General features: G+C 39.4%; 1 protein-coding gene across 1 annotated transcript in view; it reads left to right on the forward strand.

Moving 5' to 3' along the window:
• The first annotated feature begins 1,892 nt into the window (after positions 1 to 1,892).
• Positions 1,893 to 18,368, forward strand: part of LOC131695302 (sodium/potassium/calcium exchanger 3-like) — a 44,561-nt gene continuing 28,085 nt past the window's right edge. Inside the window, exons 1-5 of the mRNA XM_058983771.1 lie at positions 1,893 to 2,066; positions 12,496 to 12,683; positions 12,774 to 12,960; positions 13,120 to 13,197; positions 13,547 to 14,212. Coding sequence (XP_058839754.1) covers positions 12,504 to 12,683; positions 12,774 to 12,960; positions 13,120 to 13,197; positions 13,547 to 14,212 — 1,111 coding nt within the window. The 5' untranslated portion in view covers positions 1,893 to 2,066; positions 12,496 to 12,503. The remainder of the gene's footprint in view (positions 2,067 to 12,495; positions 12,684 to 12,773; positions 12,961 to 13,119; positions 13,198 to 13,546; positions 14,213 to 18,368) is intronic.

An 18,368-nucleotide genomic window follows, 5' to 3' on the forward strand; every position in this document is an offset into this window, starting at 1 on the left:
ATGGCGAGGCACTAATCTTCGATCAACATCGGAAAAGAGCCATTTGAGTCAGTCGCTGCTAATTCTTGATATGCTCCATTAACGAGAAAACTGGGTAAAACCTCTTTTGTGGATTAGGGGCCCAAAATCTATAATTAAATTAGTTGTGAAATTGCGATTTCGTCTCATCAGAATCCGACACTAGCTTAGTGCCAGGACTAAGCTAGCGCCGGATTGATGTTGTTCCTGATTCCTGGTGCGCGTACTATTGAAGCCAAATGTTTGTACTATGCAGGGTACTTACTATCGAGGAATGCCTGCAACGCATTTTAAAAAGGAAAATCTATATCGAGTCTAATTTAAATTTGATGTACATATTGTGTGGGTTGATTTGTTTTTATTTGCAGATTTTAAAATGATGGTCGGTTTTGAGATCTGTATTGTAACTTTGCGTTCAGAAAAAAACTTCTTCGCACATAACGTGCATTCGCAGTACGCAGCAAAGCCGCGTGACAACGTGCAGAAGCAGCGTGAGAAAATCTCCGCCTCTCATTCGACCGCCGACAATTAGCCCACTGCTGAAGGGCAGTAAATCGGATATGTTTGATAAACCGCCTGTACAACCAATTCTGTTTCGTAGCCGTCGTAAACGTACACTTCCGTCGCGTTAATTAACGTTAGACATTGTATCTAAAACAAACAGAGCCGATGTTGTGTGACACATTTTGATTTTATCTTGGCAGTGCTAGGTACCAATTTGCCTCCTGCATTCAGATCGCACCGCCATCGTTATGGGACATGAGACGCGGCAATCGTCCGACATGATCTGCTCTGCCACCTACGTATTGATATGCTAAGCGTTTGTGGGTATTTGATAGTGTAGCGAACGGTGTTACGATTTATAAGAAAAGGAAAGGAGTGTCGGATGTCGTTAATATTGTCCTCGTAAAAGTGTGTTCAAATCTGATTAGATGATATATGCAGCCCGTTTGCAACGCGGAAGAAAACTTTTAAATACAATGTTTTACTATCTACTCGCCCACCTAAAGATGCTACTGTGACATTAAAATTGTTTAGTCCGCCAAAGAAAATGAGCTACTCAGAGGCCAATCTGGTATCACCGGTGTACACAACTGTTGAGGTTGTCAGGATTATTTCACGTGAGGTAGGGAATGATTTTAGGAAAAAAATAGCTATTGTATCACATGTTTTCTTGTCAGTGAACATTACTAATTTATTTTAAAATAAATCATACGATACAAAATTACAAAACAACTAATCTTGAATGCGAAAGTGAGAAATAATTTGGATATATTTTGCATCTTTTAATCATCTACTTATCTATTGTAAGCTATTATGTTATGCATTGTCAGCCTTAGTGATCAGTTATCGAAAACAAATAATGAAAATTGCAGCAGATTTTTAAAGACCACAACTCATAAATCGGAATCGTTAGGCAACTGTGCGATTTTTGTATCGAAGTATAGCGTCACGTTCTTATGAATACCGATAGACATAGGCGTACCTATAACGAGAGAAAACATTTTAATTCTCCATTCCCGCGTGCTTGTATCCTTTAATTACTTTAAATTGACTTCAATTATAACTGATAAGGCGCCTCCACCGTTGTTGTCTAGCGGAGGCCTGCAGATGCAATGAGCATGAACGAACCAAGTCATGCACGAAGTCCTTATATACGATGCGACAATTAGTTTGCGGCGTTTCAAATTAGATTACCAACTCCTACACGACTTCGACGCACAACGTAAAGAAAGTTAAATTGTTCACTGTTGTGACGCAACAGCACTGTTTTGTTGTCTCGATCTAGCGCTGATTGTGTGCGTCAACATCTCCTACGATTATGATTAGAAGTGCAAGTAACTGATGTTGTTCTTTCTTTCCATTCCCGGCAGGGCTAAATTGTACACCACCTGCGATAGAGGACTTCCCGCCAGACTTGTTTACCGTGGAGCAGCGGCAGAACGGGGCCATAGTGTTACACGCACTCGCTAGTTTATATTTATTTGTAGCTTTGGCTGTAGTATGTGATAAGTATTTTGTACCTGCCGTCGAAAAAATATGCCATGGTGAGTCATTTATAGTACGCACATAGATTTAAGACTAGCAAACATGTTTGCTGAGTTCCGTATGAAAGGAGAGTCATTAAAAGATTTGTTTTGCTCCGCTGATTGTTTTTTCATTCATCATTATGATTCACAATTATTGTTTCCCGTTTGATAGCGATAATCACGTATCCGCAAAGAAGCATTTCATAATTCTTTTATATTCAGGTGTTTCCGTTTTGGAGATTGTGTGGGTTATATAAAATGGGGGAAGAGAAACTGAAGCGTTCCCTTAAGGAATTCTCTGACGCTCTTTGGTAGAAATGCTAAAACGAACTACGCCACCGGTCACGACAAACCGTTTTGTTTCCTTGTCTAATACTCCAATAACGATGGCGAATCTTGCAATCTTGTGTTGCGAAGCACGGTGCTATTCGTAGATTGCATACTAACGATTATCATGTTGCCTATAGACAATTTAACTCATCTTGCTTGTGGGATAAATGATCGGGAATGAACTTTATCTCTTTTGAGTTCAGTAAACCAATAGTATGAGAATCGATACTGCCAGCCACGATCATCTTCATCGATACTTAAAATAGGGTAGGAAATGTTGATGTAATATCTATATAAGGAAGGCCACCGACTCAGCGTCGCTTTCATAGGTATTGCGGAGTTGGATTGAGGAACAGACTTCACCACAAGCAGGCAATACGACCACAAAATGAACATGTTTTTAAGCGGTGGGATGGTTAGTCTCCGAGTATACGAATACTCAGAGCTAAAAGATATTTAGTTATGTTTCTTGTGTTTAAACACCATCGGCCATTGAGATTTAAGCTACAGCAATTTGAACTCCAAACAGCCGGCCGTGGAAGTATTGTTAAAACTGTGAGCTAATCTGATATCTTTAATCGACAATCGGTACGATCGCGCGTAATGTGGACAAAAAATATGTATAGTGGTAATGATCGAGATATAATATCAAGAATAAACAATTTGTGAAATTTTAAAATGGATCGTGTGAATGAATGAAACGAACGTCTATATAGCTTTATCTACGATTTTTGACGGAGACAACACTAATCGACGTACCGTGAAGGCACATAATTCTGCGCACCTAAGGCATGAGTAAACCTAAATTCGTTATGAAAAATCAATCCAAATTGTTAGAGTTATGCAATTGGTCCCACTGGCTAGCAAATTTTATGTAAAAATGTAAGATGTGTTGTTGCACCAAATTCCGCGCATCATATATTGCACTGACTGAAATTCTGCGCACAGGTGCTTCAAATTCAACGCAGCGCATTATTTAGCAGGATCCCAACTAAAGTGGAAACTCATCTACATCTATTGGATGTTTTATGAACGTATTGTCCAAGAATACGAAAAACTACCATAATATAATTTTTACTCAATTTTAGGATAACGTTTGAATAAGGTTAACTTAGGTAACCGCGGTGAAGATAATTTCCATTGAACCGTGGTAAAGAATCTATCCTTTGGATTGTTTTTTTGCTATGAGTCCGAATTGTGGATTAATTCATTACATTTACATCATTGGTTTTAGAATAGATTGGTTTTTACACTGCAGTTCCCTTTCTCTGTTCTTCATAAACTCGCTTTTTATTCAATCTCACTTCTCTTTTTTCTTTGTAAATTTATTTCAACAATTTTTTCTTCTTTGTAACCTCATCGGAATATTGCTGATAGACTAGTCGCAACAAACGATAATTATCCTTTCATATTGTATTGGGGTTTACGTTTGCTGGTTTGACAAGTTTTATCAAAGGATTTTGCGATGTTGCCGGTTCAGCAGGTTCTGTAATTAAATCATATTCAGTTAATATCAACTCAGAATGCAACATCCAGAATTTGTTACATTTTTAACCTTGAGTTTATCTAACCATGTATTGAAATGTTGCTTTTAAATCGCAGATTACCAATGAGAGAAGAACAACCTCTTTCCTTGGATACTGGGCGGATTACTGTCTCATCTATATTGTTAATTCCAGAAGGCTAAGAAATTGCTTCCAGTAACCGTTGGAAGCAGAAGTTCTGGAAGATTCGTACTAAACCAAAGACATAAACGAGTATGGGTCAGGTACATGTACTCTTTTATCTCCTTGGTTTAGTACGAATCTTTCAAAACTCCGGCTCAATGTTTGAAGACAGGTTTGGTACTCTTCCAGATATGTTTGAATGTCGCTGAAAGAAACCTTTTATCCATTACCTTCCCGGAGTTTTCGCAGCTCTTTAGATGAAATGGTCGGTGTTAAGTCAGACCGCACTAAGTGACAAAATATTGATTTCGAGAAAAACGGGTTTAAAGATTGAATTGCAGCATCCTCAACATTATAATTGGAATTTTTTTTGGCATAATTCTTGTTTGTGGTTACATATTTCAAATCTGGCAAAAGTTGAATGTAGCTGAAGAAATTATTTATCCAGTATTGTCCTTATCTCATTTTTGGATGTTTTGTGATTTAGTCCGGTTTGACTTAAAACCGACCAAATGTCCTTGCCGGACCATAATCAATGGTTTTGACGTTTTCTAGAGTGTATTATATGTTTATCTTGTTGGCCGTGACTACAATTTATATAAACGGAATTGGGTTTGCCTAAGTTTAGTGCACCTTTTTCCGCGCCATGCAATTTCAGCGGTAATACCTATCGCTGGCCATTTTGGTCTTTTTTATGTGCCTTCACGATGTATTACGATGTTTCCGTACCCGAATCTATAGAATAAATAGTATTTCTAAATTTAATGAAACACTCGTCGAAAATTTTCAGCAAAATGCATTCCGATCTTGACAGCCACCATCGCGCGGCGTTGAAAGGAGAGAAATAAGCAAACATATCGCGACGCATTCAAATTTTAAAGCCAAACAAAACCCGCACCTACCATCCGCTGCTATGGCTAAAAGTTTTATGAAGAGGAAAACATTTCTTGCTCCATAGATCAAAGTGGCATCATAATGAATTACTGATGCTAATCCGAGGCAAGATACTTCTGGTGCTGGGACACTAAGATCGAAATAACACTAGTTCACAAATTTTCAAAAATTCGGGTATCCTGAACATATTTATATCATTTCCGTAGTAAAATGGTTCACCGAAACAAAAAACGTTGAAAATTTTTTATATGGAATATCGATTTTGCGATATTGCGAAAAAAACCATTTTTCGTATTTCATAAAATTGCATGTTCATTAGGCTGCCCAAAAAAAAAATCGATGCTCGAAAAGTCATGGTGCTTAACACTATAATGAACTATAACTATAACTATAACTTGACCAGTGTAGGCAGTTTGGGAGTTAAATAAAAAGGTTTTCTGTCTACCCCACAAATTTTTTCCATATGTGGAATTTACCGTCTGCTCCTAGAGACAGATCACTTGTGATGCATTTTTAAAAATCAGCGAAATTAAATGCATTTATTTCCATCAAAATAGAAATTCATAATGTATTTTGCGTTGCGTGCAATGTTTTTGCGTTGCGTGCAATGTTGTTTGCGTTGCGTGTAAGACGTCAAAACCCTACAGAAAAACTAGCCCAACATTTAACAAAACGTCGAACAAAGTGGATCAGCGTAGGACGTTTGTTAAACAAACTTTTCTGCGAAGCAGTGCAAAGCTAATGCAAAAATGAAAATTAAATGCATTTTTTTCAATTTGATGCAAATTTGTTATACATTCTTAGAGTGATCTGCCCCTAGGTCTATTCTAAGGTAGTTATTGAGACATTTATGGAGCCGGGCATAGCGTAGTTGGTAAATCGATTGCCTTGTACGCAGCTCACCTGGGTTTGATTCCCAACCCCGCACATAGGGTTAGTGATTTTTCCAAAAGAGCGTTCTCTAACCCGAAAAGAGGTGAACGAGCCTAAGGTTAAAACCTCTAGATTCAAAAAAGTACAAAATTGGATACACTACTTGTGAACAGATGCACATCCTTCATGCAGGAGTAATATAGCATAGATTTATTTATTAATGTTAATGTATGGTAAGTCTTGTAATAAAACAATAAAATTGAAACCATTTCTTTAGATTATAATTCAAAAACACACGCGAATTCATCTGAACATTTCAACTCGACAATATTTCAGTTATTTCAGTTCAAATTTATATATACATATAACCCCCCCCCCCCCCCCCTCTCCGCTCACTACGCTCTATTGCTAAACTACCAACACCCATGAAATTCAGGTAAGGCTTTTGAATAATTCATCCAAACATACCACTGTGGTAAATCTAAAATATATCATGTTATTTTGGTATGCTAATGAAATATTTATAAATTTCGTTTTCGGTCTTTCAAATAAGAACGGGTATTGTATACTGCCCGACGTTTCGGCCAATGGTTTTGGCCTTTTTCAAGGGAAACTGTAATTTTATTTAAAATTTTGATTCTGTGTTTATGTATAACAATTACTACTATGTTATCGTTCTACGTCTATACGTCGTTTATCGACGTTGAGAAGTTTTGCTTCATATGAAACGGTTCTAAACAATTGGTGAACAGTGTTAGTGGGTGGTAGTTGGAGATTTTTTAAAAATATTAGGTGCTAAACTTACTGGTGAGTAAAACTGGTAAGTTTACACATCAACCTTTTTACCACAGTGCACTGTTCAACGACACTTTCAAAGATGGTAGGCAAATTTGTGTTCAATAATAAGCCAACAGTACCCACTGGGGTGAAGTTATTTAGGAGAAAGCTTTGAGTTGAAAGAGTGATAATGTGTTGTTTGCTCTGAGAGCCGGAGATTTTTGAGTTGGAGCTTTTAACAGTATTTAGAATACCAGCGTAAGTAGTACTCAAGCTGTCTATATATGTACGGAAATTAACAGTATTGGGTGTGTTGGTTATATGGCACATCTCCAAGATAGGTAGTGCCGTGATACGATAGCTACGATCGATTATTTTAGTTTTGAATAGATCAAAACTGTGTTGTTACGTAATAACATGGTCAATGAGAGCTGTTTTTCTCCTAGTCTCGCTATATCTGCTTCTGTGCTATCTGTCCTATTTTCTGCTAAGTTGGTGTATTGGGTTATATTTGATTTGTGTCCACTGAGACGGACTTTTAATTGGTTCCTTGTCATACCAATATAGCACATCTGGCATTGACTGCAGGGGGATGTTGTAAATTACACGGGACTTTGATGTTGGGATAGTCGTCTTTTAAAATTCTGGCTATTGCTGGACTAAGTTGTGGAATGTGTGGTATGGATATTGTGGTTTACTGGAGTGGACTAGAGCCGGGAATTATGTTCTGTTGTGGTTTTTCGACGATATTGGATTGTGGTGGTGCTTCTATGTTGGGTTGTATGGCTGGAACATCATGTTGCGAAATATTGATTTGTCTAGTACTCGGGGACGGTTTTGAAACAGATGATATTGTGTTGATACGGTTTATCAGGCGGTTTATTGTTTTGGCGAAGGTGCTGAAATATAACATGTTTTTTTGTTGATCTGCTGGTTTGTTGGTGGTGATTTCCGTAACTCGTTTTATGAAATTGACTGCAACATTGATCTTCGTAGGCATCGGGTGGAATGAGTGGTAATTGAGCAGTCGTCCAGATGCGATTGGTTTAGAAAACCATTGTGTGTTGATTGATTGACTCGAATTTCGTATGACGAGTGTGTCCAACAAGGGGAGTTGATTGTATTTTTCTTCTTCCATAGTGAACTGCAGATTTGGGTTATAGCTGTTGAATCGTTCTAGTGTGTTGACTGTTTGATTTCGAGGCAATGCGAGTATGAAATCATCTACAAACTTTCTTAGTACAGGAACTTTGAAACTAAAGTTTTGCGTGACTGTGTTTATTAGGTTTTCCAGAACCAGTTCTGCCAGTATGGGGGAAAGCGGACTCCGCATTGCGGGGCCAAACGTCTGTTGATAATATTTATCACGGAAACAAAAGTTGCTGCTGTTGATGCAAAATTCGGTAATTTCTAGGAGCAGATCTAGGTTGATGTTGGTATTACATTTTATATTGTCCCAGTGCATTATGATGTCGTGTAGAACCAAATCCTTTGGTATGTTGCTGAACAGAGATGTTCAAAGGATACCAAAACATATTCAGGAGGGAGAGTGATCTTACTTATATACTGGACAAACTCGAAGCTGTCTTTGATGCTATATTTGATTCGAATGCTGTTTTTGAGAATATCGACTATGAATTTTGACAAGTTGTATGTTGGAGCAGTTATTGTTGGGACGACAGGACGTAGTGGTACATCTGGTTTGTGGGCTTTTGGTTGTCCATATATTGGGGAAATGGATGAAGTGGTCTGGAGTTGATTGGCCGTTGTTTTATCGATCAGTTTGAGGTTTAGCAATCTTGAAACAATCGTGTTGTTTTTCCGTTGATATTTTGTAGTTGGATCCTTGGACAAAATGTTGTATGTGGAACTATTGAGTAGTTCCAACATCTCTCGTTCGTAGTCTTCGATGTACATGATCACCATTCTTTTGCCTTTGTCGGATTCCAAAATGTATAATATATTCTTATGTTCGACCAGGAAGTTTTTCATGCTTTTGGATGCGCTAGTGCAAAAACTCAACAACGGTGCTTTAGGCTGATTTTTATTTGTCCAACTGATATTGTACTTGGTTAACGGGTTGTGTTTTGTACTGATTTTTCTTTGTGGGGGGACAGTACGGATTCTATGTCGGCTATGAGATGATATACTAAGGTCGCTTGCATTTTTTCAACCGGTAATGCGAATTTGGTCTCACACCAATTGTTATACATAAACACAAAATCAAAATTTTAAATAAAATAACATTTTCCCTTGAAAAAGGCCAAAACCAGTGGCCGAAACGATTTGAAATGGAACCAAAAAAGTGCTGTTCTGAAAAAACGATTATTTTGTCCCACCCTAATGGGTACGTTGTACCTTTCATTTGAAACTATATGTGATAAAAATGGGTGGGTAATGTCTGCGACATAATCGGAGTGATGAATAATACATAAGGAGCCGATACTTCAAATGTGTTGATATACTTATCAGAATTTTCTGATAAAGAGTGATTTGGGCGAGGTATATTTCAATATATTTATCATAAAAAATATGGGTGAATACTGTCTGCGACATAAACGGTGTGTCGTGACTACACTTCAGGACGTTAATTCAAATTTAATGATATGCAACGGAATCACGTTTGAATGGGAAATTTTCAAATGATTCTTCATGAAAAAAAAATGAAATTCCTTCGCCAACTATCTTGCTTCTTTTCAAATCTGCAACATTCTTTGAAAATATCGTAGGAATGTTATTGATGAGAAGCTGAAAATGCGTTCGCAACACGTGACACTAAAAAGGTAGTGGGAAAAGACGCATATTCATTTTGGTTATGCTAGCATTAGTAGCAAGAAGGAATGAAAAGGCACAAATTTTCGAAAATTTCAGATTCCTAGATTAAAATTATGGGTGGATACTGTCTGGGACATAATCGGAGTTTCGTGACTACACTTCAGAGTGTTAAATTAAATCTTATATCCCGTTTTGAGGGGATTTTTTTAAATAATTCGTTAGAATAAATATGGTTAAAAAATAAAAATTTGAGAATCTTTTGCCTTCACCAACTATTTTCCTTCTGTTCCAATCTACAACAATATTTGAAAATATTGTTGGAATGTTGTTTAAAAGCTGAAAATGCGGGTGGCATCACTGGCCACCAAATGGATGGTGGGGGAAAAATACATATTTGTTTTGGTTATACTAGCATTAGTAGCAAAAAGGAATGAAAAGGCACATACCAAGAAAACGAACGAGAGAATGCTAGTAGTGCGTATTCCCGCGGATCGGGTTTTCTCACCATTCATTTGACTGTTGTATTAATAGCCAGCACCAGCAGCAGTAACGAGGAATTATTCGCGCCATGGCCCGTAGTGAAAATAATTTAATTCATTATGTGAAGAAAATAGTCGCCATGAAAAGTGCTGTTTTTTCGTTGTTTCGGAAAGAAAGTTTGCTTTTAAGTTGCACAAGCCTTCATTGGATCTATTTGATATCACGGGCAGTATTTCCTGCCAGCTCCAATGCGATGGCAAGATATTCACTGCTACCAGGTAGACGGGTGCTCCGGCACCGACACGCTTGACGTAGTGACCCTTCAGCAAACGATGGACAGAAAACTGCATACCGGCAAGAACCAAGCGGAATTTTTTGCCTTTCCTTTATTTTTCCTCCTATACCGCGGCCAGGCGAGCGCATGTCGCCAATACGGGTGTAACATACGCATGATGCCGCACTCGCATGCGACCCCCGGTTTTGTACTCGGTTCAGTTTACGTTCGAAGCCAAAGAGGCTGGCCATTGAAAGGAAAGGAAATCAACGCTCACGTCCCTCGCACACTACCTTTTACCTATAGCGTGTTTGTGATCGGTTCTAAGCCAAATGGGCAGGTCATCGAATGAAATCAGTTCACTTGCATCGATAAAGAGCTTCGAACAAAAAGTGTTCAAAATTAGCGACTCGGTCCATGTAATTAGCGGGAACCAATAAGGAAATATTAAAAATCGGATTTTCCGTGTGTGCGTATATGCTAATTACGACCCGTTGGAAATAAAAATAATAGTTGGTAGAGGAAATTATGTTCAAATTTAAGTTTTGGTTTACTGTATGATAGGGCTGATCTCTGGGTGTGGGATTTTTATTCCAATTGGCCCTCGTTACTAGCACAAACTAATTGTTACAGTCAGTTCACGGAGCCGGCTGAATCTTAATAATCACCTTCTCTCCCGATGTTGAAATATAATTCATCAAACAAGGTGAATCAATAGAAAGCTGCCAAAATCTCAATTCTTCCTGAAGTACAAGTACAGTACATGAAATTAGCGGGAACCAATCAGGAACGGGTTTGGGTCGGATATTTTAAAATTGTAGTTTTCGAAAGATTTTTCAAAATACAATTTTTCGTACTACGGATTTTAATGCAACATTGCTGACCATATTTTCGACAAAATGGCCCAAACATCAAATCATTCTGGTAAGTATAATGGAAGTTATAAACGTTCAAAATCTGACGCTTCTGGGGTGTACTCGGTTCAGTTTACGTTCGACATTTTGAAACGGGACCCCTATATTGAAAGCTTAAATGTATTCTACATTAAAACCGTTTCGCCCATCTCCGAGTAATCGATGTGCAATTGTTGATCACATGCATACATACACATACATGTACGTACACACAGGCTTTTACCGAACTTTATGAACTAAGCCAATTGGTGTAAGAGACTCGGTCCTCCGGGGCTCAGTTTAGAAGTCGATTTTCAGAGTGATTATATAGCCTTTCTAAAGAAGAAAGGTAAAGAGGTGAAAAACCAGCCCAAACAGTCAATTTTTGTCCAAAATTTTTTTTATGGGTAGCATAAAATCTCGCCGTTTCATGCATTTTAAAGACTATTGACATCAAAAATACGAATTCGATTATGGAAATTTTTCCTTTGTAAACAAATTTTTTGTCGGGCTCATATGCGAATTTCAGTCTATATTTCTAAACACATATAACCGATGCGTACGATTTTTTTAGCAGTCTATGGGGATAATATCTCTTTCAATTTAGACTAATTTTGTGAAAATGGGCCCAACCATCTTCGAGAAACTGATGTGAGATTGTTAATTTTGAAAGATAGCCATTTTTTCGGGACTGTTGGAACATTTTGTGATGGTCATGTGGCCAACGAAACTTCCCAAGAATAGGAGGAGGAGAGGAGGGTTGATGGGAGGTGCAACCAACCGCATTTTATATTTTCCATTTGATACTTGGTTTGTGAAAATCGGTTCAGTGTTCACCGAATTGCCGATGTGACACTAATTTTGGAATATGTCCGAGCCTCGGAATTTCCGGAATTGTCGATAGTGGGCAATAATTTCAAAGCATCTTTAATTGGCCATCAGTGATCTCGATATGCGAAGCAAAGTAATTTGATGTCCATTTCAGAAGATTTTTAAACTCTGAGATATTACGATTGTAACTGTTTATATGGGAAATTCCTATGGGACCGTACTAACTAATCTACAACTCCGGAACCAAAAGTGAGATGTGAATAAAAATCAGTCGCAGTCAATGGGAGTGTTATATGTTTCATTTTACATCAATTTTGTAAATATCGATTCGAGTGATTGCATAACCTTTCTTTATGATAAAGGCAAAAAGTTATCCTGAAAAATTAAAGTGAACGAATAAATGTGTGACGGATCTTCTTGAAAAATTTGCCTCATGAATAGCAATTTTGCCTTTTTCGTGAACCGTGTAATTTGACCGATTTTCAATTGACTGTTTTTATTGCACGAATGTTAAAATATTACCGTTTCGGCTTACACAGTTTCGTTACTTAGGAGATATTTTAGATTTTGGAATGACACCTAGCCCCAGATAGCGGAGAAAGACATTTTTAATGTCAAAAACTAACCCTGAAGGTGTGCCCATCTCATTTCAGCGCTTAACATGTCCAACGACGTGGCCGGGGCGACGTTTATGGCGGCGGCGACGTCGGCGCCTGAACTGTTTGTGAACGTAATCGGGACGTTTATCACCGAGGGAGATATCGGTGTCGGCACCATAGTGGGGTCCGCAGTTTTCAATATCCTAGCGGTGGCTGCCTGCTGTGGGATCGGTGCCGGGATGGTATGTATTAATTAGTCCCAGCAAAGTTCTTCCTTCCGTTAGTTTGTTCACTGCTTCTCAACTCACAGCACAGGCTAAATTGCATTTCAGGTAGTTCCCCTGGACTGGTGGCCTCTAACGAGGGATTGCTTGGCGTACGGAATTACGGTGGCAATCCTGATCTGCATCATCCATGACGAGCGGGTCGAATGGTACGAAGCGCTGATACTGGTGCTGCTGTATATCGTGTACATTGCCGTTATGTACTACGATAAAGCGTTTCAAAAATGTGCTCGAGGTAGGTTTCGTCCTTAAATGGAAAGTGATGGGAATCAGGGTCAAACTGTTGTATAAAATAAGTAGGCGGTGGAAGTTCAATACTAATCATTACTTCTTCCACGATTGTATCTAATTTGCGCCACACACCCACATTTGCACCTTTTTCTGTGTTGCACAGATGGAGTCAAGCACGCTCGTAATCGTAGGTCACAGGATGCAACTAGTAGTCTGAAGTCAGTCTCCAGCAGAGAGCAAGGTAAATTCAAACATGCTGCGACAGTGTTTATTTGAAACGTAGACATCATATGCTCACTAAAGAATGCCACTCATCAATTATACTGGTATCAACTAAATTAGCTAATTGATTGCTTGCCTCCACATTCATAAATTAATCGTACAGCGTTCGTAGAAAGTGGTAGTTCTCAGTAATTAAAACATGCCAAACATAACATGACGTCAAGGCAATCGGTTGCCCACATCATGTCACGTTGGGTACGGTATCGTTTCGTTACTTAATCAGTTCGCATTGACCTTAATATATACTACATACACTTACTATTTGTTTTGTTATCGTTTCCGCTTACCGGCGCCGTCCTCTTCCACAGAGGCGGTTGAAGTGCATCTTCCGTTGCGAATCAGCCACTTCCAGCAGAACGGTAATTTGAAGAACGTTACCCATATCGACTCGAGCAACAATGAATTGACGTCATCGGATCTGGAGATGCAAATTAGAGCGATCAGTGCCGGTCGGGGAGGTGGAACAGTGGGAGCACCTGCCGTGGCACTTGCTGCAGCGACCGCACTCAGTGATCAGCAGCAGCAGCAGCACCAACAGCACCAAATTAAACATCGTCACAGTGCGGGTAGTTTGAACGGTACTGCGAGTATTGATGATAATGACCAACCACCTCCACCACCAAGTCCTACAACACCGGCCCTGTCGTCGGATAGTGCTGATTCGGTGAAGCAATCGCTAAACGGAGAACGATCTGCCAAGGATCCGGTGGCGGCGGAAAACGGAACGACCGGAGCGGATCAGGTGGACGATGAGAAGGATGAGGAATTTCAGCTATTAAAGTATCCCTCAAAGCAGAGCAAGTTTCGCCAGTTTTCATGGATTATCACGTGGCCGATTTATTTGCTGTTTGTTTTCACCATTCCAAACTGCGAGAAGCCACGGTTCAAGAATTGGTTCCCGATGACCTTCTTCATGTGCATCGTTTGGATCGGCTCACTGTCGTATGTGGTCGCTTGGATGATTACAATCATTGGTGAGTAATTTTGTATGGTTTCCGTTCAGAGGAATGTATTGAAGTGAGATAACCATGGTCTTTGTCAACACTTTCTGATTGTATTCTGAAAAAGAATTTCTCAAACAAATCAATTTTCTATGAACTTTGCTTCGTTATCGGTGTCTTTCGGTTTAACAAATAGCTTTTAAAAAGTGTTAGGGTTGTTGCCTTTCTCATATAGACGATCACTCTGAAAATCGGTAAACTAATCCCGGCCCGGAGGGCCGAGTGTCCTACCACTCGACTAGGTTCGTCATGATCGGCAAAAGTCTATATGTGTGTATGTGTTTTTTTAGAATGCAGAAAAATGTTGAAAAATATCCTGAGCATGAAGAAAAGTAGGGGAGACTGAGGAGACTTGATCCCCGGGGAGACTTGATCCCCTCATTGTAACTCAAAGGCGGATCAGAATACATTAATCGAATATACTAGATAGTTGCGCAGCTTTATCTAAACATAAGTTTCTTTAACACAAAAAAATAAATTGGACATGTGTTGCCGAATTTTTACCGATTTAAGGTAAAAAATCTTAGAAGAACTGAAGAAGATTTATTTTCTAAATTTTCAAACTTTTATACAATTGATAAAGTCACCGCTACATACTATACTTTTGCATACAGAATTACAGGAGAATGTCAATTATATGAATACGTTATGATTGAGCTGATTTTTTTGTTCAACTATACTTATACTAAAGTTTGCTGAAATAGATGCTATGGGTTCACTTGATCCCTTCAAATTCGTGGAGATTTGATCCCCTTCGCCATGCTTCATACACACCACTGAAAATAACCAAATTCACACCAGAACAATTGAAGTCATTGTTGCCATAAAATAACAAAAAAATACTGTCAAAAATGAACGCTTCGTCGTACAGAAACTTAACTGTAATTGTTTACTACAGTATACGTAGCAACCATGCATCCCACATTTGACGTTCCTCAACCATAATAACGACAGCTTTCAAATCATTGTACAGAGATTTGGGGAATTCGTAAAAAAACAGATGCGTAATATGTAGTAACAAAAATAGTAATCTGTAACCACAACAATTTAATCAATACCACAATACATTTATAACATTGAATGGGGTTAGGTACCTATTTTTGTCCTATTAGGGAGGGTACCACATTATTTCATTTTTAATTTTATTATTTCAGCTTCTTTGCTTTGTTATTAGGAGCCATTTTTTATTTCGATTATAGAGGTTTTAGCCTTAAGGTCATTCGGCTCTTATTAAGAGCCAATATAATAACAAAATTGTCTTGAGAATGGTGAAAATCTTCTGTTTGAGCGCAGCAAAAACTCTAATCGAGGACCCTAATTATCGCAACAGCATTTGAGCCAATGCGTTGAGCAAAGATGGCAGACGCTACTCTAACCAAAGGCTTCAGATGGGTAGGATGATAATAGAAAAAAGGGTAAAAATAGGCTTATTACCCTACATGCTCTTTTAAACACGTTTTCAAAAAATAATCAAGTGTCCCCAAATTAGGGATCGAGTCTCCACTAATCAAAGAATTTTCTAGTTTTTTGTTGTTTTCCAAAAATGCTCATAGCTCATGTCCAGTATAATATTTCCATGTAATTTTTTTATGATTATCAGTCAACCCTAGAAACAATATAAAACTACAAAAAATACAAAGTTTTTGTACCATTCCACGGAGTAGGATTGAAAAATAAAAAAGGGGATCAAGTCTCCTCAGTCTCCCCTACAAAAACCAATAATGTTGCTTTATGTATACAGCACACAATCCAACTATTTAGTAGTTTGCTCTTTCAATAGGGTTATTGCACATCTACTTGACACACTACCTGCTTTCACCATCCATACAACTTGGCAAATTCTGCATGGCAATAGGAAAACTAGCTGTGGGTCGAGAATTAGTGCTCTTCCTCTAATAGGATTTGTTCGTGAGCTACTCAGTCTAGTCCCCGGCGATGCACCTAGCCTACTTGGACGGAGAATTCTCCGTACGAGAAAAGTTTTCTCGAAACCGAGCAAACCAGCTAGGTGCCGAGGTCAGTTCGGCGATTCCGATGGAGCATCAGGTTCGCCGGTACCCTTACGTTCCGCGACTGGTGGTGTCTCGTGGCGGTTTATTCAGTCTAGTCCCCAGGGGGTAAATCTAGTTAACGCCGACGGAGAGTTCTTCGATGAAAGAAGTTCTGTCGATACCGACTCTTATTGAGATACAGTGAAAAGTGTCATATTGGTGAAGAGTTTTTTGAAAAAAAATACGGCGATTTCCTATTGGATAATAAAATAAGCTCGATTTTGAAAAAAAAAAATACTCTAGACCCTATAAGTTGTTGATGCAAATTTGTAAAAAACTACTATTTTTAATCCGAAAATTTGGTTTATGAGTGGTAAAAATTACAAAGAAAAAAATTAAATGAATAAATGAACGTCTGTAATCTGTGGTCTCATTTTTCAACTTACCCTCAGAATCCAGGGGTTGATCAGGTAATAACCAGTAACTCACCTTAATTTGTTTCTGAATTTCCGATCCGGCTCGATTTGTCTTTATATTTCCACCAATCTCGTTGGAAATTCATCAAACATTACGACGACTGACGTTTTCTAACGGCGGTACGGGCGGTACCAAGTATATTTTCAAAACATTATTTTATTACGAAATAAATGTAAATATATTGTAAGCTAAGTGAAAAACCGTCTTTCTATTAATGTAACATCCATTAATAGCCCCAAACTCTGGGCTTTATAAAGGGTTAAACCCTTTGATTCCTCGTCCGTACTATTTAGCACCACTTCCTTGATGAGCCATTCAGTTCCCGACTTGTTCGCGAACTACTCGGTCTAGTCCTCGACGATTGCCCTAGCCTACTCCGACGGAGAGTTCCTCGGTGAGAGAATTTCGCCGGAAACCGAGTCAATCAGCCTTGTGCCAAGGCCAGTTCGGCGATTCCGATGAAGTAGAGCGCCCGGTTTGCTGGTGTCTCTACGACCTGCGACTTGTGGTGGCTCGTCGTGGTCTACTCAGTCTAGTTCCCGACTGTGAATTTAGCTTACGCCGACGGAGAGTTCCCCTGCGAAGGAAGTTCTTCCAATATCGATTCTTCTTTGGTTTTAACATCACAATTTCTTGAGCGCTTTGGCTCTCTGTCCGGTGCCATTTAGCACCGCAACTTATTTAGGCTCTTTTGTTCTCCTCTCATTCTAGCTTGCTCCACTTCCCGGATGAACCGTTCAGCTTCCTACTTTACTAAAATCTTGTTCGCGAACTATTCGGTCTAGTCACCGACGATGGATCTAGCCTACTCTGACGGGGAATTCCCCGGAGATCGTTGTTCTTCCGAAATTGAGCGGTAGATTTCTCTCGGTACCGATGTTTGTATGAGTGAGCCCGCTTCGTCCGGATCTGCTTGATCTAGTCCCCCGGCGGTGGACTTAGTCTACACCGACGGAGAGTTGTCCGCCAGTAGAATTTCTCTCGAAACCTGATTTGTGGTTTCACGGTGACTTTCTAGCCAATGGCGCTACTTTGTTGGTCCCTACTCCACTTTCTCTGCAGTTCGGGGAGTATACTCGTAACCACTCTGTTGACAGCGTCCCAGGTATACTCATCGTTGCACATCTCTTCGACAATATTGTCCACTATTACATCAGGCATACCCTTACGAACTTCTTCGAACCTGGGGCATTCGAATCCGTGCAGGGATACTTCCGGAAGTACTTGCATCGATTTAGACATACTTCGTCACCCCTTTACCAGGAGTTCGTGAACGTGCAAGAGACAGCGAAATGCATGGTGCATTCCGGTGTCCCTTGCACGTTCACAAGCTCCTGGTAAAGGGGTGACGAAGTATGTCCAAATCGATGCAAGTACTTTCGGAAGCATCCGTGCTCGGATAAAAACTACATCCGCCTTCCTTTCTCCGTATTGTCCTACTCCTGCTGCCACTTAGCCAACGAGTCCGCTCTGGCCAGTCTCCTTGCATTGCGTGGTGCATTTCTCCGCTGGTAGCATTCCACGTCCTCAGCCAGAGTGATGCGGATGGGGATCATCCCGGCGATAACGCATACTGCCTCCGATGATATTGTTCTGTAGGCACTTACGACTCGTACGGCCATCGGCCGGAATATCCTTTTCAGCTTTTCACGGTTCCGCTT

Source organism: Topomyia yanbarensis, unplaced genomic scaffold, assembly GCF_030247195.1.
Source record: "Topomyia yanbarensis strain Yona2022 unplaced genomic scaffold, ASM3024719v1 HiC_scaffold_34, whole genome shotgun sequence".
Taxonomy (NCBI): Eukaryota; Metazoa; Arthropoda; class Insecta; order Diptera; family Culicidae; genus Topomyia; species Topomyia yanbarensis.